Below are 21,152 nucleotides of genomic sequence, written 5' to 3' on the forward strand. Positions count from 1 at the left end.
ATGTATGTTTCCTCCATAACAGGGGTGGTGTATTTCCTGCATGGGTCTGCCAGTGGACAAAGGCCTCTAATTATGGCAGAATAGTATTTTTTCAATGAAATGTCTATCAGTTTTTGATTTTATGAGTGGACAAAGATGGTAGTAAGTGACAGACGGAACGTGGATGTTCATTACCCAGGACGTCAAACTCCAAAGACAGCAAATGGTTCTTTATGCCAGAGGACAGATCAACTGGAAATTTTCAAAGATTTATCCTATGTTCACTAATAATTATTATTTTTTTTAAGAGTTAAAGGTGATAACCCAATAATTTCAGTTGCATTCATTATATATCATTTAGGCAGCAAAAAAGAAGAAAACTAAAAATTGCTAGCTGTTGAAAATTTTTTTTTTGCACCACATTACATAAGATGGTGAGGTCATCACTTTCACCCCTTCACTGATGTGCTATTCTGGATAAATAGGGAAGTTAATAAAAAGGGCAGGCTAGTTTTCAACAGTAATCATGCAAATAGTTTGAATCCCTGGAACAGTATTTCTCTGTTGTGTAATATTAGAATCATACATGCATTAGAAAATATCAGACCATCAATGCACAGCTGAACCTGCTAAGGCACACAAGATCAAAGAATAAGAAATTAATTAATTTTCTTCTGAATCAAACTGGATCAGATCGGTTTTTGGAATTGGTTCTTTCATGGAAGATTCCATCCCAGGCAGACTGGTTCGTCTCCTAGCGGCTGTTTCTATTTTCTGAACAAGTTCAACATCCCACTTATGCGTCACAAAGCTAACTACCACCCCAAGGTGCTTACTTCCCACACGGCCAACCCTTCCTGTACGGTGAATATAATCATGGAGTGTTGGTGGGAAATCATAATTTATCACAAGCTCAACCCGCGTACTGTCTAGCCCTCTAGAAGCTATATCTGTGCAGACCAACACATCAGTCAATCCTTTCTGGAAGGAGTTGAAAATGCCAGTTCGCCTATCAGCAGGCATTTGCCCTTGTAGTCTTAAATGTTTGACCCTGTGGTCATCAAGTAAGTACCCTAGCCAGTTGACCGTTTTGGAGTTATTACAGAAGACCAGCACACCAGCTCCAGGCTCTTGTTTCTTTAACATTTCCAGGAGTTCTGTCAATTTATCTGCACCTTTCACTTTTAAAAACTTCTGTTTAACGTGAGGCATGAGAAAATGCAATCTTTTACTTTTGATGGTAGTAATGGTGCCAAGATCAGTGAATTGTCCTAGCAGTTCACCCACTCCTTTGGGGAAAGTGGCTCCAATGACCACCAGCTGGGCTTTACCCTCCAGGCCAGTAGTATCAGCATGTACTGTGGATATGTTCACCTGAAGCAGGATCTCTTCAACCAAGTCTTTGAAGCTCTCATCACACAGGGTGTCCGCCTCATCAAGGACCAAGAATCTCAGGTCACGTAGGGTAATTAAATCCCTACGGAGAGCTTTGCAGAGTGCACCTGGGGTGGCCACTAGTATATCAGCGGGGCCGGATAAGGTCTTCTTCACCCTGCCCATGCCCCTGCCTCCGCCAACCGATTTAACTTTCAACCGAAAGGGTAGGGAAAGAGAAGTGGCCACACTGTACACTTGGTCTGCAAGCTCTCTGGAGGGGACCACCACCAGCGACCTTGGGCCATCATCCATCCGTAGTCGGCGCCAAACGTTTGCTCGTGGTGTACCCAAGCTTCGCGAGTCCCAAGTCTTCTCATGGTTCTCGTTCCGCTCTAAACAGTCCTGAAGTCCTTGAACCTCCTTTTGTTCATCTGTTGGCCATGCATCAGGTCCCCCTTCTTTCTCGTGCCAGAGGGAGCCCTTAGCCCTTACAGCCTCGGTTCTTCGGGTGGGTATGCTCAGACAGTCTTGTCCTGAGGTTCCCGAGGTATCGTCACTAAGCAGCCGGAGCAGAATCGGCAACAAGTAGCAGAGGGTCTTGCCGCTGCCAGTCTCTGCGGCGCAGAGTACGTTGTTGCCTCCCAGAAGTCTGGGGATGGTCTGGCGCTGGACCCCGGTGGGATGCAAGAAGCCCTTGTCCTTGAGGAGCTGTACAAGTGCCGGGCTGACCCCCAGCTCCTCGAAGCCGACAACCGGCGCTCCACTATCCTCGGACTGTGGCAAGCTGGGTACGTCCTCTGTGGTGTTGTTGACTGTAAAGTAATCCCCATAAGAGAGATGGTGCTTCCAGCCCTTGGACACCAGGCGCGGAGGGGGGCCCAGCCGTTTGAAGGTGTGCCCGGTGTGCTGGTTCAGCTCTGGTCGTCGGCTACTGATGAGGAGGCGACCGGGAAGGGAGGACAGAACAGGGCGCACATAATGCCCCTTTTTGGAGCCAGAGCCCAAAGCCCTCTCTCTGCGGAGCTGCATACGACGAGGAATCCGGATTACTGCCGGCCCGGTTGAGCTGCATTGCCGACTGCAGGGTGTTGCGCCAGCCCACAGCAAGGAATTCAAGAGCACCGGGAGCCGCTCTCGGAATAGTCCCAACACAAACGCCATAAAATTACAGTAACATGCATTGACACTGTACAGACGAGTGCGAACAGATGTCTGTCACCATGTGGGCAAGTAAAGAAAGTGAAATAGTGTTCTAGACGTGGGGAAATTTGAAATAGAAGATGGACTACCTCGCTATGGAGTACAAGATAAAAGTATGCCGAAAAACAAACAATTGTCGATACTAGGTCATGGTTTCACTCGTCATAGAGGCCACATAGTGGAATACGTTTATTTTCACTTATTTGAAATAAACATAATTACCGAATATACATATATGAAGCTCGATAGAACATATATGTTTAGAAGACTAATTATGTTACAGTACTTAAAACATTTATCAATTTGAGCAGCGGAATTAAAATAACACGCTTGAGAATTCCCAACTGAAGGATATAACTCCGAAAAGGTAATATGAACTGCACTGTTGCAAGATGGCGGATATCAGTCAGGCACTGGAGGACCTGTTCTGAAATACCGGCTTTATGGCGAGGAATGATGAGGTCACAGAACCTCGCACTGGATTGACAGCACTGTCGTTTCTGTACCCACATGTAAGCACTGGTGGGACTTACATGTCGTGGAGTTTCACTAGTTCTTTGCAGTAATTGGCCCTTTCGGCAAGAGACGAGACCAGGAGCACAGCGAGGCGGTGAGAATGGCTGGACAAGACCCTCTTTTTCAACTTGCTTGATGTACATATACTACTTGCCCAGTAACCTCCATTTGGGAGTAAGGGTCCCCTTTTGCAATTTTTCCAACCTAAACATTGCCACAAACAATATTTTCCCTGCCAGTGTTTATTTATTTTTTAACAAAAAAGCGGACAGTATTTCTTTTAGGGACTCTGAACAGAATTAACAAGTTTTGTGCCACCTTATGTGTAACAATATCCTGTCTTAAATTTGACACTCTGAGTTACGTTGATGATACAGACCACAGCTGGTGTGATTATTTTATTAATTTCGGGGCATAATGTATGTCAGCACATACTGCCGAGAAGCGAGTCTTCAATAGGTGTACGTTCCAAGACGTCCACAGAGCCTTGTGTACAGCCCACACTGCCCGAGAATCCGAACTTCCGAGACTTTAACAGAGAACTCTCTAATATCCATGTTGCCCAGCGAGTAGGAGGGCATAGTGAGTTGCATGCCTGCTGCTGAAATATGTTTGATATTTTATTTTATTTATTTAATTTAATGCGATTTTATATAGCGCAAACTTTACCCGAAGGTGTGAGAGCGCTTTACATAAGAACCAGTTTCAATACATAAGGACTTAGGATTACGTGTGTTACGTAAAATATACAAGCAGAAAAAAATTGCAAATGTACAAGTTGTAAAGTCACACAAGGAAGAGAGTCACTCAAGGAAGCAATACAAATGGATAAACTCTAAGCGTCACATAGCAATGGTAGAGAGTACAATGGTATACAGCATATACTAGTGATTAGAATTATCTCTCTCTCTCTCTATATATATATACACAAATAGTAGATTTGGGCGGGAGTAGGGAGGGTGGAAGGGATAAAAGGGTATGGAGAAAAGGCAAATCAGCATGGCTCAGGCATATGGAAAAAAGCAGGCAAGGGAAGAGAAATTCAGGGGAGAGAGGAAAGGAATAGGGGAGATAGAAAGAGAGGGAGGGAAGAGGTAGGGGGTGATGAGTGATGGGATCAGGGGCATCAGCATTATGTGCAAACGATGAGTAGATCCGTGGAGAAGATAGACGATCGATCGAAAGTTCGCCCAGCTAGAGACTGGCGGGACCAGCGTAGGGACCAAGGCCTCTAAGATGGCAGATAGGACAAGAGTGTCTTTAGGAGACGGTCCGAAAATGGCGGGATGCATATGAGTTTTAGTGCCAAAAGTTTGCAGTGCGAACTCACCCGGAGCTCATGAGGGAGACAAGCTCAGGGACACAAGTTGGTAATTATTTAGTCCCCGGAGATCCTCGCACCCGACTCAGCTGAGTCTCCTAGGTTGGGAGCGCATGGGTCCCCAGCTCACCTCCTACACTTATGCTGTGCAGCACAGTCCTCCGACATAAAGCGGAGCTTCCTTGAGAACCCACTGGTCCTCAGGGCTCAGCTGGGCGCCTCGCCGCACAGTACTGCTTCCCCTATGCTGGATACCACAAACGGGGCTCTTCCTGCTAACACTCCAGCCGCTGCGAGTCCGGATCGAGGGAGTCCTCCCAGCGGGATCTGCGCTGCACGAGGAATTCAGTCAGCCTTAACGTTGCTTGCTGCCAGTCTGCGAGGGGAGTTCACCTGCCTATCTCCCTCAAGACCGCTACCTCCGATGTCCCCTCTTCTCATTCTGGGGCGCCTCCGAGCCCTCCTGGCCGCCGACCCTCTGTAGACGCCGACCGACACCATTTTGCGTTGTAGCCGCCGATGTATGTATGTATGTCACAAGGTAGATTGCAAACAAGCCGACCGAGGGTTCAGTTTTTATGGGCCAGAAACTTAATACCATAAATGTTGTAATAGTAACACTTGTTATTTACTATACATAACGTTGGAAGGTGTGAGTAGGAAGTACTATATAACAAGCATTTGCAATGCAATAGGTCTCGTATTCACGCGAATTTGAGCTATTGGCATTGTAAATGACAATGCCTTTGATTTATGTTTTGGTTTTAAAAACATAAATAAAAGGCATTGTGATTTACAATACTAATAGCTTAAACTCTCACAAATGCGAGACCTATTGCATTGCAGTAAATGGCATGCTCGACCGCTTGTTCAATTGTAAATATCAGAGGAAGAGACCGGCCTGCGACGTCTTCAAAATCCAGATAAATAGTGCAGTGAAGAAGATGTGGAAGTGTTGAAAATTATACAGACCCAAAGTGTGAAGTGAGAGTTAAATATGATCCGAGCTATAAACACTAACAAAGAACTCCAACACCTTTCGCTCAGAGTTACGTTGTTGCGGCACAGGAGGAAAAGCAGGGGGGGTGCTATTTTCTGCCCTCTCCCTAATTTGAGTGTGCAGAGTGGCAATACGTAATGTCATTGCTATCTTTGGCCTGATAAAAAACACTCCAGCTGTATTAGGGTGCTTGCTTCACCTCCTGGTACAGGGCGGGCTGTGCTTTATGGCAGGCATGGAGGGAGGGATGGTCTCGGCTGCAGCTCTGGCCTCGTACAGTGCCCCTGCTGTTACTAGTGAGTGAGAGGCGCTTAGGTGGTGGTATTGGTATTGGGGGTGGTGAACTAAACACACAAAACACACTGAAGGTGACCCTAGACTGTGCTGCATAAACCAGTGACCAGCAACAAATGTCTCAGGGGCCGCACATGTAAAAAGAAAGGGCTGCGCCTGAGCTGGAGGCTTGCTCTCCATCTATGCACTGGCACGGCCCCAATTTTTGAGGGCTGAGTGACGCAAGTAGCCGACCTCTCGTTACACGGTGCGTGTCAAACTTACTTTCCACTGACTTTTTATGGGCTCGCAGCAACTAACCTATGCTTTAGACTCAATCTGAAATTCTGATCCTTCATTTCTTCTCATCAGACCACCGAAGCACAAAATGAGCAGATATATTGTAAGCTACAATGTAGACTTTGCAGTCTCTCACCTAGCCTCGTTGATTTTATAGGGGTCTGCCAATCGCCCTCCACATGAGGCACAACAGTGCCACTCTCATCACCTTGTAACTGGCAGTGTGGTGCACTGGCCCATACTCTGAAACCACTGCGTGTACTAGGAATGGGTGGTACAGCTTAAAAATTGTTTCCAGGGGCTCCCTCTTGAAAACCGCTAGGCCGCCCAGACTACTAAATTTTCCCATCCTACTGCTAACTCAGCCCACAGTTGTGCCTCAGTTTCACGCACCTTCGGGGCTTCCAGGCGCCTCTGCCTCTCCTCACTTACATCAGCAGAGAGCGTGTGTCCCGGGGCTCCGCTGCCCTCCCCAAAGCTATCTGCCGGCCCTCTCCCGGACCCGCTCCTCGGGCAGCGCCATGTTGTAGTCCCCCCAGCTCTCCCGGACTCACCTTGGCGATGGCCTTCCTGTAGCAGGTCACCGCCTGCTGGATGAGGCTGGAGACTTGTAGGTTGCCGTCCCGGAGGGCACCACCACCGGGCACCTCACTAAGCACACAGTCACTTCCATGCTGTTGCTGGCCGGGGTCGCTCCCCGGAGCAGCGCAGGGCTGGCTCAGCGCTGCCTCCAGCCACGGCTCACCAGGGCATGCACCCTGGGTACCAGCATGCGAGGCCATCCCGAGCACCCAGCCGGAGACGGGGAAAGAAAACAAGAGAGATCTGTTGCAGCAGTGCGGCCCAATCCCTCCTGCGTGCAGCCACAACTCCTGCCGGCCTCCAAAGGCTACAGCCCCGGCTCCACACCCAGCAAACAGCGTCAAAGCCAGGCCTGCGCCATGCACCGGCTCTGATGGTACTACCACCCGGCCTTCTCCTCCAGCCACCACCTGTTCAGTGTCTGCTGCCCAGGCACACAGGGGAACACCAGCCGCGGAAGGCAGGCGAGCTAAGGAAAATAAATATATAATTTTACACAGGCTACAGCAGCAGCACACAGGGGAAGCTGCTGGACCGGTCTGTCTCCCCTCCATGGACGCTCGGAGCATTACTGCTACCTGCTCGCCGAAGATACTATCAAGTTTCACTCTTTTCCCAGGGAGCCTCCTCACGTCACTATTTTTCACCCCAGGGACACGTTTAACCCCCCCCCCCCCAAAGAATATTTGCAATGCCATAGGTCTCGCATTTTAAATGCGAGACCTATGGCATTGCAATTAAGCGGCCGCCATTGACCCGGCTCAATAAAGAAAAGGTATGCGTACCGTTTAACAACCAAGTAAAGGGGCCAGTAACCATGGCAGGATACTAATGACGACATGGTCGTACTAAGGTGGGACTAACAAGCCTAATAAGAAATCAAACGGCAGCATTTATGAATGACAAATACTGAAGCCAATGAAAAAATATGGACAAGGCATCTCCTCCGTACTCTACCTACAACAGATGGCCAGAGCAGCGCTGGCTCCGGCTCGACCTAAAAACAAGTTAATGATACATTTCCAATTTCTTAAACATAATTCCGACAGGTAACTGGCCCCTTTCAAAACCTTACAACCATTCCACCACGTATCCTTTAATGCAAGCTTTCCATATTTACTGAAGGTAAGCTCAGTTTATAACTGCAAAGTGCTCAATCCCATTCGTGACACAGCCTGTCCTGGCTATGTACCTGACAGCAGAAGTAATGAAAGTAAAAATGGTAAGCATGGTATTCCATAAGAAGAGATGTTAGACCAACCTTTCTAAATATCATCTCACTCGCTATGAAATAAATACAAATATTTTTGGGGACTTTGAAATGAACATGCCTGTGGAGTTTCAGACCAAAATGTTATCAGGCCTTCTTTTTTTACACTGTTTCTAGCATCCACACACCTTTGTACTCATGGAATAGATGCCAAGTTGCTCCATGTCACGTGAAACACTCGGCTAGTATTGCTTTTTCTTCAACAGCACTCAGACTTTGGAGCCCATATTTATTATTGTGAAAGTGAAACTATAAAACAAGACTGCATAGGGTTTGTTACTAAAAAGCCAGGCTTTGTTTATGGCATCACATATGCCATGTTCATAGCTCTAAACTTTCCCAGCATCTTGGATAGTGTTAGCCAAACTCGGTGCCCCGTAGCCCCATCTTGATATGTGGAAACATATTAAGAACTGGCACAACAGCCTAGTTGGTTGAGCGCTCACTTTTGAGATTTCTACTCTTGTGAGACACATTTTCAAATCTCAGCCTTTTGTCTTTCAAATAAAATAAGTACCATTATGTTGGGTAATATAATAATCATAGATTTTAGAAGTGGATGTGTTCTGTATTAAAAACTTTATTAAACAAGAAATTAGCATTGAAATAGAATGGCATTTTCAACTTTGTAACTTCCAAATGATGGATGTTATAACTCCTGACAACAAAACTGGATGTTGCTTCTTTCATAGAAGAGATTAGTAAATTCCATATGTGAGTACAGCTCAGCCAGTCTTGTGTTTTTATTTGCAGCCTTGTACTTTTAGTCCTCACTTTAGAATGACTAAGCAAGGCTTCAAGTAGGGAAATAAACAAATGCCTGGATGAGCTGCAGACGCTTGGAATTGGCTATACGTGGGAGGGTCCTGCAAGTGCTCAGATCCTGTAGTAATAAACATGCTTTGAAACTGGAGCCTAGTGGCCCCTGAATTGATATATTTAACTTTGCAAGCAGAAAAAAACTGATCAATGTGTCCGTAATGACTGGAAAAACCCTTAAGGAAATAACTGGGTCACGACCCACGGGTGGTTCGGCAGCCGAAGTTTGGGGGGTCGCAAAGGTCCAAGCATAACATAAATATGCCTTTAAATTCTGTATTTATCTTGGCACATTTAGTGCACTTCAAAGCAAAGGTCAAATGTTGACCTATGTCTTCTGGCAAAAGTGCTGCTTATTTTTTATCATGGAGATTGGTGTTTAAAAACTCCTCTCACTTTGCAGTCAGAGAAAGTAAAATGAATTATGTGACAGTCTTGCTGGGGTACAGGGAGTGTGAAAAGAAAGGCTGTAAGAGGTCATTTTTTTGTAACAAACAAAATGTAAATGAACTGTACACATTCCGAAGTTAGGAAAGCAAAAATGAAGCACATTTTGTTGTAATTCTGACATGTAATAATAACAAAGATTTTAGTAGGATAAAAACAAAACAAGACACTTTACTTGGTGCTGCACACATGATAAATATTCAGTGCAACCCGACTTATGCATATTTTCATTTGTGTGCAGTATAGTTTTTTTTCAGTAAAATTGTATGTCTGTGCAAAGTTCAAAGTTTTCAAAGTTCCTAAAAATCATTGCAATACAAAAGCACCAATTAAAGCCGAATGAACGTACTAAAATGTGAAGATTCGTGTGCATGATCTACAGAAACCATTGTAAAAGCATTTGGTGAGTTGCTTAATTGCAGTTAAGAAAGAGCAATTTGACAAAAAAAGTTAGTGTTTTCGCATATGAACTAGTGCAAAGTTCATTGCCGGCGCGTCAGAGCTAAAGGTGCTTCAGGGGAGTTGTAAGGTGGTGGTTCCGTGAGGCCTTCCCAACACTGCCTTGGTGGATGCGACCTCTCTTGCTTGTTTTAATAGACTATGCTTGGTTCTACAGAGTGGGTAGCTACTAGCGCTCCTAAGAGACAGGGCCTGAGTAAAACGATTTCTAATGGCCCAACCATGGGATCCTAGTAGGACTTCATCTAGTGGTCTGTCTGTTTCTTAGAACCGCGGCTGATGGTGTTTTTTGTTCGGCTAGCGTTAGAAACCGTACTAGTCTGCAATTTAGTTGTGGAGACTGTCGGTCTGAGCATGCCAGGATTGCTTGCCTCCATGAGCGAATTCCTCTCTGGTTGAAGGGGACCTTTAGCAGCTGTCTCCTTTCCTGACACATATCCTTGCAGCTGCAGTGTAGGTGCAAAATGTCTCCTAGGCCGTTGTTACACAGGTTGCGAGAAGTTTTAGTTGGTGCCTGCAGCCAGGTTGGGAGGTTCTGGGTGCACGGGAGTAGACCAAGGCGATACCTTAAGAATTTTGTTTTAATTGATTTTGGGTATCCCTGGTTGAAGTATTTTTGAGATGTTAGTGTTTTGTAGAAGTCATTCAGGCATGGGATCTGGCCGAAAAGGCGTCTTTGTCCTCCACTAGTGAGAGTTGCTTTAAGGATTTCCAGACCAGCTTCTTGAAGGCTGAGTGATGTATCTGTGTGTTCCAGAGGTCAGAGAGCCCAGTGGTTGCCAGAGATTCCTGTAGGTAGCATCTTGCAGGGGATGAGTCCTTGCCATAAGAGCTGGTTTAAAGTATTTGTGGCAAGAAATCTGATCTTGTTCCAGCATATGATATAGGCACCTTGCCTGGCCAGAGATTGCTTTAAAATGCTAAACTCAAGCCTTAATTGCTCAGGTGAGGTATAGTTTTGGGAGGCTCAACATAATTCTATATGCTTTGACTAAGATGCTGTCCAATAGTTTTGTGTCCCTGCCACGCATTGATTCACTGCCATAAGTTATTGTTGGTAGGATTTTGGCCTATACTACCTTCAGAAGAGGACGTAGTGTCTGCCTAGTTAGGTCTGTTGTGTGGTTTTTCAAAGTTATTGCTAGCACCAGCCCTTTCCTTCTTATTTCTTCCTTTTGTTGTGCGAAGGATCCCTCTTTATCTATGCTGACACCTAGGTATTTGTAGTACGCAGCTTGTTCTATTTGCATGCCACCCTGGTGCCAGGACTTTGCCCGTTTCCTCTTGTTATTGATGGACATTGTCCTTGTTTTCTTAAAGTTGATTGTTAAGTTGTTCTCTGTGGCGTAATCCTGCATTTTGTTAAGGAGATGCTATATGTTTGTGCAGATTTCATTTCCACTTTACAGGAAAATGTGCTGTCTGTAAATGGCAGTGCGCTATGACACAATGCTTCAGTTACATAAAAAAATCACCCTCCTCTTGTCAATGAAAGCTGGGTGGATTGCAAAGATTGTCATTCGAAAAATTGTGCTGTGGTTCTAAAAAGTTTGGGAAGCACTGCCAGCGACAGAGTCCCTGTTTACAATTTGCAATCTTGCCTTCCATAAGTGTATTTGCTCATTTCAGATGTTGCATTTTTGTAGATTTGTTTTCTTTTAGCATATGAGTGTACTGCAGTGCATACTGTGAACTGAGTCGATTCTAGGTATATAGATAAGTTTAGCATGTGTATTGGTGGTCTTTTACAGGCCACAATTTAGTGTTCTGGAGTTGAGGTTGATGGCAGTGCACGTTTCTCACAGTGCATGTCAGTTGGTCATAAAGACTACATGCTCTTCCAATCCTTTAAGTATGGAGGGTAAACAGTGTAATGGTCACATAGTTGCCAATTATATTGTAAAAGGGCGTGAAAGAGGGCACCATTGTTTAATTACTGACAGTACGTAAGGAAATGAAATTGATCTCTTTACAGGTGAGATGACAGAGAAAAGGAGAGAGAGTATGGTGAATGGGAGATGACACAAGGAAATACATGCAGAAGGACAGAGTGAAAAGGCAGTGATGAAGAGCAAGGAGATGTTTTCAATATCCAGATAAACAATTTCAAAAGGATGTGGGAAGTAAAAGGGTCTGACAGGGTGAAAAATTGCAGAGGAAAGTGGTGTAAAGGAGACAATGGGAATGACTGCGAAGCCCCAAAGACCTTCCATAGACCGCAGTGATGTTTAATTCACATTTTCTTATTCTGAGAATTGAAGCATTTTCAATTCTAATTATTCGCAGTATCATCATTGTAGTCACATATTGTTCTGATACTGCTATAATAACTATTGGCAAATCTAATGGCTTTGGAATGTTTTCATTGTTGTGTGATATGTCTGAATGTAATAGTTCAGTGCAAGCAGCTAAGCTTCACCATGATATGTTGTAATTCTCCTTCCCTGGTCTAAATGTGTCTTCCTAGTGTTAGCCTTTCTGCTCATGGGTTGATTCAATAAAGTTGCCTACTGGTAATGTAAAAGAGCATTCAGTAATCGGGATCCAAGCTCCTATGTGGACTCCATAAAGTGATTTACTGGTGGCATAATAGTGGCTTAAAGGATTGAACTATTTTTGCATCAGAACCAACTCCAACCACATCCCATTTAGAGGGAACATTCGTTTATCTTGGCATTCAAACCTTGGCTCTTACCCCCATACAGAATAGTGAATTTCAAAACCACTGGTATTCCGATCATCAATAAAGACTAGGGTTCTCCTTACTAGCAGTACCATACCAAATGACAACAAATTTCATTCACACTCACTTCTGTATACCACCTCGTGTGGGGACAGTTTACATGCTGCTGTGACAAGTTCGGAGTCTAACTTCAGGGCACTCATGCATGACTTGATTACTCTACAACTAAGATGACACTGCAGTCAAAACCCTATCATATCCATGCATTCTATAATATTGGGTCCTATCTAATCGTTCTCTTGCAGGCCTTGCCAAGAGGTACAGAAAGCACTACAGAAATGCTGCATAAATTATAAATGGACGATTAGTGGTAAGGATCATTAGTGGTCGTGCCTCTGAAAGGCTTATAGGGCTCGATCAGAGCTAATCCATACGAGGGAATGTCTCATTTATGTTGCAGCTCAGCATGTGGCTGAAACAGACCCAGCTTTTCCCTACTGTCATAGATACGAACCTGTGTAAACTCACCTTATTTCTAAGTTCATTTAAAATGAATCTTCAATTGTGCTTTTTCCTCATACCTTGCCATTTGCTGATCAGTAACTCCACCAAGTGCTTTAAGTGCACCATACTTCTTAAACAATTATTGAAGAGACTAAAGAAGCCATGTACAATTTTGTTTACATCCTTTTGTGTTTTAAGCAATGTTACGGACCCAGTATGTATTAAAATGCACTATAACCCAGTTTCCACAAAATTTCCTATGGAGATCCCGTCTTCCCCAACATATTTTGTTTTGATCTGTTACTCAATTACTATGTTTTAAAAAACTCAGTTTAACATTGACGTTTCCCAGAGCTCCTAAAAAGATCTCCTAACTCTATGTAAACGTTTAATAAAAAATTTCTGAACTTTTTAAGTGACCCTGCAATATCTATTAACATGAAAAGTATGCTATCGACCCTTAAAAATATTTTGGGAAACAACCAAGAAAGGGTTCCCACAGGTAGGTTTTTCACCAGGTCCTGACAAAACCCTCTGACTAGCATGCTGTGCAGCTAGATATGAGTTCAGTAAAGAAGGATACTGGTATTACCAAATTAATCACAAGCAATCTACAATTAAACAGTAGGTATGCCCAACACTCCCAATACAATGAAAACCCGAGGATGCAAGCTCCCATTTGAAGGAAGTTTAAAGTCGAAGACCAAAAAGTGTTTGCTAGCCATTGCCAAAGGTCGCACCCACTAGACGCAAGTTTGCTAAATAAAGTTTGCTTTCATTTCTTAGACATGGCAATATTGGACAGATGTCAGACTTTAAACCACAGTGCTCAAACAATCCTCTAATGATTTTTGCTTGCTTCCCCTTTATTTCTTCATGGCTGACCCAGGCTTCTTAATAGCCCTGCAAGATCCAGCATCATAGAGCTGGGCATGATTGTAAAGTACCGTAGTTTGTCAAGCATTTCGGTGCAAGTAATGTAGTGGATGTGGCAGTACACACCCAATCAATCAATAGCATTAGGTGCAGAAGAATGCTGTATTGACTTTTTGTCTGAAGTCAATGGCTGGCAGAGAGAATGGAGAAGAAAAGAAGGTGATTAAAAACAGTGGGCCCGTAGCCCAGTCAATGTATATTGCAAGCAATAGGTACGTTTCTGCGCTGACCGAAAAAAAGAGACACCGTTTTCTTATAGAGTTTACATTGCTGTAGAAGTGCACCCACGTTTAACTGTAGAGCTAATGTTTTCAGATCAGTATTGTTTAATTATATATGGATCCTTATAGCAGTGGCACCTTTAATGATATGGTGACTAGACATCCTGGTTTCTCAGGACTGTGCCTGTTTACAAACATATGACCCGAGATGCTCTTTTCGGATACATTAATGCTCAGGATTTTACTTCAGTTGCAGACTTGATAAAGTGTAAGCAGTGCTCTTAAGTTCTGGTCTTTGCCTGCCCTGCTAAAATTTGCACATTTCCTTCTCCAGGAGAGCCTCTTTAGGCTGACAGGAGGGTTGGGCAGGGTCCAGGATGGCTTATCTTCCTGCACCCAGCATGTGCACCTGCTGGCAGATTTGGAAGTGTTCAGTGACCCTATTAGAACCTGGGGTTGATGGCAGATGCACACCTGCTGAGACAGTTTATGCAGCTTGCCCGAGATGTTTGTGCAACTTCTCTTCTGCCATAGGCTCCAACTCGCTACTTCCTTAGTTTTTGAGTGGTGCTGAGGTTGATGCATACTTTGGCTCTGGGTTTTCTGCACTTCTGTCAGTAACACCCAGCTCTTCACAGACTGCTGTGGTCGCCATCTAAGCTTGCTTGTCAATGCAGCTATGCTTGACTCACAGTTGCCTAATGGATAGGCAAGAGCTCTATGTAGTGTGCCTTCCTAGTGCTAGTGGAGTCATATTGGGTGGGTGTTGCTGACGAGCGGTCTAGCGCTCCGGCTGAGTGGAGGGACGCCTATTTAAAGCTCCCTCCAACGCGCAGCGGTTACGCGCAGTGGGCGTGCCAGAGTCCTGCCCGTCCGCGCTAAGGAGGCGTGGCCCGCGGCAGGACTCTGGACCTGGCCATCATGACTTTACCTTTGAGAACTTATAGTAGGGCCGATCTTCTGGCCCTTCGGGACCGATGTACACATTGCGAGTTTTCGCCTGTAGTCCCGCTTTGTGGCCCATATCATTGTAGGTGTGGTGCTTGGTCATTGGAACCCCCCTCTCTTATACGCTCCTTGGGGCCTGTTATAAAGAGGGTAGGACAACGGGATCTGAGTATCTGGAGCTTAAACGTCAGATCTGTGGTAAAGCACCATCAGGAGGTTTACGACCTTCTCATTGATGGCTCGCCGGATGTGCTTTTTCTAACGGAAACGTGGCTCCAGGACTCTGACTCCTCGATAATTAACCTAGCCTTTCCCCCAGAGTATGCTATTTTTACTTTAAATCGGGCGACTAGAGGTGGAGGCATTGCGATGGCCACCAAACGGTGTTATCCCTGCGAGTGGAAAGCCGCTGAACTTTTGGGGTGTGAGGGTGCCCTATTTAAAATAGCGTTTAGTCACCAGTTTACCTTCTCTGGTTTATTAATTTACCGGCCTCCGGGCTGTGACTCTGTTTTTAGGGCTGCTCTTCCTGAGTACATTAGTACAGAGGCACTAGGATGCGCAAATTTTAATGTTGTGGGAGATCTTAATCTCCATTTGGACTGCCCTTCTTTACCCTCTATTAGGAGCTTTCTGGCGGATCTTGAGGCTCTACAGCTCTCGCAGATGATTACTTTCCCCACACATAGAGGTGGTCATACTCTTGACCCATTCTTCACAAATCTAGAAGGATTCAGAGTTCTTGGTTCCTCCCAGTTGGTCTGGACAGACCACATGCTGGTGAAAACGGCATGCTCTTTGTCTGACTCTCCTTTTCTATCTCAGGACAGACTTGTTCTTAAACGACACTGGAACAAATTAAGACTGGAGGATTTTTACCATCTGCTCGAGGAGGTTCCTTTAGGTCCGCTCACCGAGGTTGATTGTGGATACGACTCCTTCTGTGAGTGGATATCTGGTGCCCTCGATTCTCTGATTCCTATGTGTTGGTCCAAGTGTCATCGGAAGGAGCCGAGTCCTTGGTATGACACTTCCTTGGCATCTCTTAAGAGGGCCTGTAGACAGGCCGAAAGATTATGGAGGAAGTCGTACGACCCAGATCTGAAGATATGTTATCTGGCCAAGGTCAAGATCTACCACAGGGCAGTGTGTCAAACTCGCACTTCCTTTTATGCTCAACAGTTTCAGAATTCTGTCAATCCATCAAAACTTATTTTCAAAGTATTAAAGGACCTGATGGCGAAGAGAGCAACTGCAGTGGAAATATGCTCGGACTCACATTGTGAGGGTTTGGCCTCTTCCTTCCATGAAAAAGTGCAAGCCATCTATCGCACTTTTCCAACGGCTTCCCTGATGTTAGAGCAGGTTGGTCGCACCTTAGGTGAGGGGGAATGTCTTTCTATCTTACCCCCCTTATCTCTGGAGGTGTTTGACTCTCTCAGCGCCAAAATCAAGTCTGGATCTCCGGCAGACCCACTGAAACCGGCCCAACTCAAGACCCTGGCGCCGGTTTGCCGTACCCCGGTGCTGTCCTTGATCAACCTGTCCCTCTCTACTGGAGTGGTTCCCGTCAGATGGAAGCAGGCAGTAGTCACGCCAATTCTGAAGAAGGCGACCCTTGACCCCCTTAAACCTGAAAGCTACCGCCCTATCTCCCTTCTCCCTTGGGCCACGAAAATAGCGGAGGCCCATGTGAATGCCACTCTTACAGACCATCTTGGTAGGCTTAACATTCTCGACCCTACCCAGAACGGGTTCCGTGCGGGTCACAGCACGGAGACGGCCCTTCTCTCGATGGTCGAGCATCTGCGTTCCGTGCTGGATTCCGGTCGGACGGTGGCACTATTGTTATTAGATCTCAGTTCCGCCTTCGACACGGTCTCGCACGGGATTCTGATTCGGCGTCTTGAGGAGGTGGGCGTTTCTTGCTCCGCCTTGCACTGGTTTCGATCCTTCCTTACGGATAGGTCATTCCAGGTGGCGATCCCGCCCGGTAAGTCGTCATCCTACCCGTTAGACCAGGGAGTCCCACAGGGGTCATCACTGAGTCCCACCCTTTTCAATCTGTATGTGAGACCGTTGGCTGCGGTCGTCAAGCGGTGAGGCCTGACCATGGTCTCTTACGCAGATGACACGCAGCTGGCGGTCACACTGAGTGGTGACTCAGACCTGGAGGCTCCCAGGTTCTGTGATGGTCTGCGGGAAGTGGCTAACTGGATGAATTCCAACTGTCTCCAGTTAAACACCAAGAAGACGGAGATTATGGTGGTTGGTAAACAGGTGGCTTTGTGGGGTGACAAATGGTGGCCTTCGGAGTTGGGTGTGACTCCCCTCCCAGCGGCAGAGATAAAAAACCTGGGGGTGTGGCTTGATCCTTCCCTGAGTTTCATCTGTCATACCAAGAAGGTGGCGGCTTCTTGCTATTGCATCATCAGAGGACTTCGACCCATCCTCAAATTCTTTGATGCACCCACAAGACAGCTGGTGGTCCAAGCATCAGTGCTGTCCAGGCTGGACTATGCCAGCTCCCTATTGGCGGGGGTTAACCAGTCAGAATTTCTGCGGCTCCAGCGGGTTCAAAACGCTGCTGCCCGACTGGTGACAGGTCTGCCTAGGCGGTGCTCGGTGTCCAATGCCCTGCGCTCTCTCCACTGGCTCCCTGTGCAGCAGAGGATTAGATTCAAGGTTCTCTGCCTTGCATTTAAAATCCTCAAGGGTACTTCCCCACAAATCTTGGAGAAACTGCTGATCCCCTATGTCCCCTCTCTCACTCTTAGATCGCTAGGCCAGAACTTAGCAGTGGTCCCGCGTTTTAAGTTGAGCAGAATTGGTGGCCGCTCCTTTCGAGTCCTGGCAGCGAGCTGGTGGAATTCTCTCCCTCCACAAATCCGGGCCATCGATGAGCTGCTTCAGTTTAGACGGGCTATCAAGACCTTTTTATTTGTTTAGCTCATCTGTTGTGTCTCTTCTCCTTTCTGCCCGCTTTTAATGCTGTGTTGTGTTTACCTTCTCAAAGCGCCAGGACGCCCCTTTGCTGGGGCAGCTGTGCGCGGTACAAATAAAAATAACATAACATAACATGTCCACTGCAAGGTAAGGAATGATGCAGGAGGTCAGCTCTCCATTATGTCTGGCAGCCCTGCCCCTCTAGCTACACAACTGTGAGCAAGCGACACAACATTCTAGTGATGTGTGGAGAGGAGGGCAGCGTACTGGCGAGCGTGAGTTTGTTGCAGATGGAGCCGAGCAGCGAGCAAGCGCATATGGGAGCATTGTGAGCAGGATCCTTGCGGGAGCAAGCCCAACCATCAGTAAACAACTCCGCTCCCACCATTCTGCTCCCCACATCCTAAGCCAGCAAAATTGTCAGTCAACGGCAGCGTTGAGACCCCTTAGTGCACTGCCCGAGAGTCTTCACACAGGCCGCCATGGGGAGCCCCTGCTAAGAAATAACAGCAACCTCTGGCAACCAGAGCTCTGTAGCCATTGTGCCTATAACCTTTGGCAATAGGTGAGGGCAGTAGGCAAAGGCAGAGTCAGCAGGAAATAGGCAGCATTGATTTGCAGGTTTAGATCCTGCTACAGGTGGTTTGAGCCACTGGTCCCCAGAAGCTGCCCGACCAGGATCAGGTGCTGCTTGCATCCACTGTGTGCTTGCCCCCGCGTTTCTCCAGCCTGAGCCATCAGCTGAAAACCCCCATCCAGAGTACCCTTGGGTCTCCCATCAGTCCTTACCAGCCTCCATCTGCTGTATTTACTGCCTTCTAACAGTCCCACAGTTTTCCTGCGTCCACTTGCATGGAGTCACATCAGAACATCGAGAGGCTGCATGATAGTAACATTCGCCTCTCATGAAGACAATTTTATGTTGAGCCAGCAAAAGGAAAATTCTGTCTCCCCCAACACACGCACCCATTTGCTACGGAAAGAATGCAAACAGCTGAGCGAAATTGATTGTGACTAATCTGAGTCATTAAAGCTCTCCCAAGTACTGTTAAAACACAGCACAATCTGCCTTTTACTCCCCCAATTCAGTGCCCCCTGTCGGACAAGCTAAATCTAACATCCCCAGGCCCTCACACTGTATGCATGTGCCCCTCCCCTGAGTCCAGCTCAAGGGCAGTAGCATCAACAGCAACAGCAACAGCAAGGGGAGGTGAGGAGGCGCAAGAAGAGGCTCTCCCATCCACTCTTCTTGGAGGTGCCCTTCTGTATTAGCCTTGGTGGAAACCAGATGAGGTCGGATAAGTACATGAAAGGAGCTAGCGGCATCCTTGCGGTGCAGGAAATATAAGGTGGACTTGGCTGGTTTTCCCCAGGTGAATCTCCAGCCCTTAAGCCCCACCAACCACCTGCCTGCTCACTGGAATCATCCCAGACTCCAGCACTTGGTTCCACCACCATCAATGGGGTCTTCAAGCACCCCAAACTATTGACTGTTCCTGGCCCCTTGATGGCTGCATCATTGGACACTAGAATAAACGTTGTGCAAGCAGGCACTTATGTCATCTACCTTGCTGAACTTTTTCAAAAAGATCCAGTCCATGTGCCTCAGCAAAAAGCCAGGCCGACTATTCCACACTCAGCAATCCAGCACAGATGACTGAGGTGAAGGCAAATGCAGCTAAAATTTCAGGCTTTATTGCACTGCACCCCTTTAACCACATGCGTGCGGCTCATTTTCCCGCTGTGCGCTAAAGAATTCAAAACCCCGTGGTTCATGACGAGCTCAGCTCGTCATCAGCGTACAAGAGGTGTACTTCATGACGAGCTGAGCTCGTCATGAGCGTGCAAGGGGTTAACAGGATCCAACCAAGACATCAATGTAGTCTTCAGCTCCGAGACCGAGGAGGTCGAAGTCAAGAGGGCCCCAGCCGAGAACCCCAACGCTATTCGAACCTAATGGATTGTAACCAGGGGTCCTTTCTTAAACTAAGCTCTTGGGTGGCAGCACCACCCTGAAGCCCTCTGTAAACCACCGGATCAATAACACCACACTTGGAGTCCCCCGAAGTGGTTCATCTTCATGAGTTGCCGCTTGACAAATTGATACCTTCTTCTAATCGCACGGAGCACGACCCCCAAACTGGAGTCTGCTCACAGCTGGCAACCAATCCCCGACTTGGCTTAGTGTCACAGTCCCAACCTGTATCTCACCTATGCAAGGTAAAATTGCTCCAGATGCAAACACGAATTTCCTCACTGTAATTTGGACTCAACTACTACACACACTTAAATTCACCATATCAGCATTAACCTGTAACTCAGACAAACTGCATCTCCAAGTTGACCTGTTGAACTTGCTAGTCATCTTCACAGCAGGGATCGACAAAAAGCTTGACAGGCTAAGCAAATTGATTTATAGAGCACAATCTAATGCAAACTTCACATAGTCGGTTTGTTGTTTTTCCCCTATCCTAGACAGTCTGGCTTTGCTTCTGACTTTCTCAACACCATCTTGTCTGAAATTAAGGAGTTGATGGATGGCCCAAGACAACAACACCAAACAGCCCGAGCAAGTCCCTTGCAAATGCACGTGGCCTGCAACACTCCTATTGCAGACACTTAGATCGCATCTATCGGTTCCAGCCCTGAGTCAGGAGTTCTCCAGTCGGCGACAAACCCATCTTTGATCATCAACGTCACTAGCATTCTGACTTCTGTAGACCTGCCTACAGGGGCACACCCAAAATCCATAAGTTCAATCCCAGAGGCCCAGACTGTTCTTGTAAACACTGGACCAGACAAACCCCAACAGCCACGGCCCCTCAGTTAGAGGAAAATGAAAAGACTGGCCAACAAACGGATTCCCAAATCCTCCTGAAACGTGTTCCCATTATTTTCAAAGTGAAGAAAAGGACCCGCTCAGCCCAATGAATGGGTAGGAGGGCACTCATATGTCATCACACGGCCCACCTCTGGCTCTCACAGAGGGCCAAGTACTAACCAAGCCCCCATGTAGTTCTAACCAGCCTCCCTAGACCCTATACAAGCTTAGAAACAGAAACAACAACACTTCTTATACGGGCCGGAGCGAGTATGGACCGTTGAGAAACCATGGCATTCCTGTTGTCCAACCTAGAACCTCTACCATGGTCAACTGGGAACCCTGCTTAAGCCAAGAAAGACACCTTCCGTGTGGTCATAACAAGGTCCCAGGCTTCCCGCATTCCCACTCTGACTCAGCCCATTCTAAAGAGTCCTTGTCCTCAGGCCTACCTGTCTGTTCCTTCATGCCTACCCAGTTAATTAACAATAACCCAGGATATTCCGCTTTCTACAACAAGCAGTTGCAGAATCATAAAACACCAAACTGT

General features: G+C 46.5%; 2 protein-coding genes across 4 annotated transcripts in view; one reads left to right on the top strand and one right to left on the bottom strand.

Annotated features, from left to right (window-relative positions):
- Positions 1–372: 372 nt before the first annotated feature.
- On the bottom strand, positions 373–2,588 carry DDX28 (DEAD-box helicase 28). Its single transcript, XM_078668651.1, has one exon. The coding sequence runs from the start codon at positions 2,515–2,517 to the stop codon at positions 643–645; it is 1,875 nt and encodes a 624-aa protein (XP_078524777.1). The 5' UTR covers positions 2,518–2,588; the 3' UTR covers positions 373–642.
- A 438-nt stretch (positions 2,589–3,026) lies between these two features.
- The window catches only part of DUS2 (dihydrouridine synthase 2), a 507,948-nt gene continuing 489,822 nt past the window's right edge, over positions 3,027–21,152 (top strand). For 2 of the 3 annotated variants that reach the window (XM_078669057.1, XM_078669059.1), the window contains exon 1: positions 3,027–3,166. The gene's annotated coding sequence lies outside the window, so the exon portion shown is untranslated. Of the gene's footprint in view, positions 3,247–21,152 lie in introns of all 3 variants that reach the window. The other variant, XM_078669058.1, reaches the window with a different exon arrangement.

This window comes from Lissotriton helveticus, chromosome 12 (assembly GCF_964261635.1).
Source record: "Lissotriton helveticus chromosome 12, aLisHel1.1, whole genome shotgun sequence".
Classification (NCBI taxonomy): Eukaryota; Metazoa; Chordata; class Amphibia; order Caudata; family Salamandridae; genus Lissotriton; species Lissotriton helveticus.

Coding starts and splice junctions, on each gene's coding strand:
- DDX28 (XM_078668651.1), bottom strand. CDS start 2,517: ATGGCGTTTGTGTTGGGACTATTCCGAGAGCGGCTCCCGGTGCTCTTG.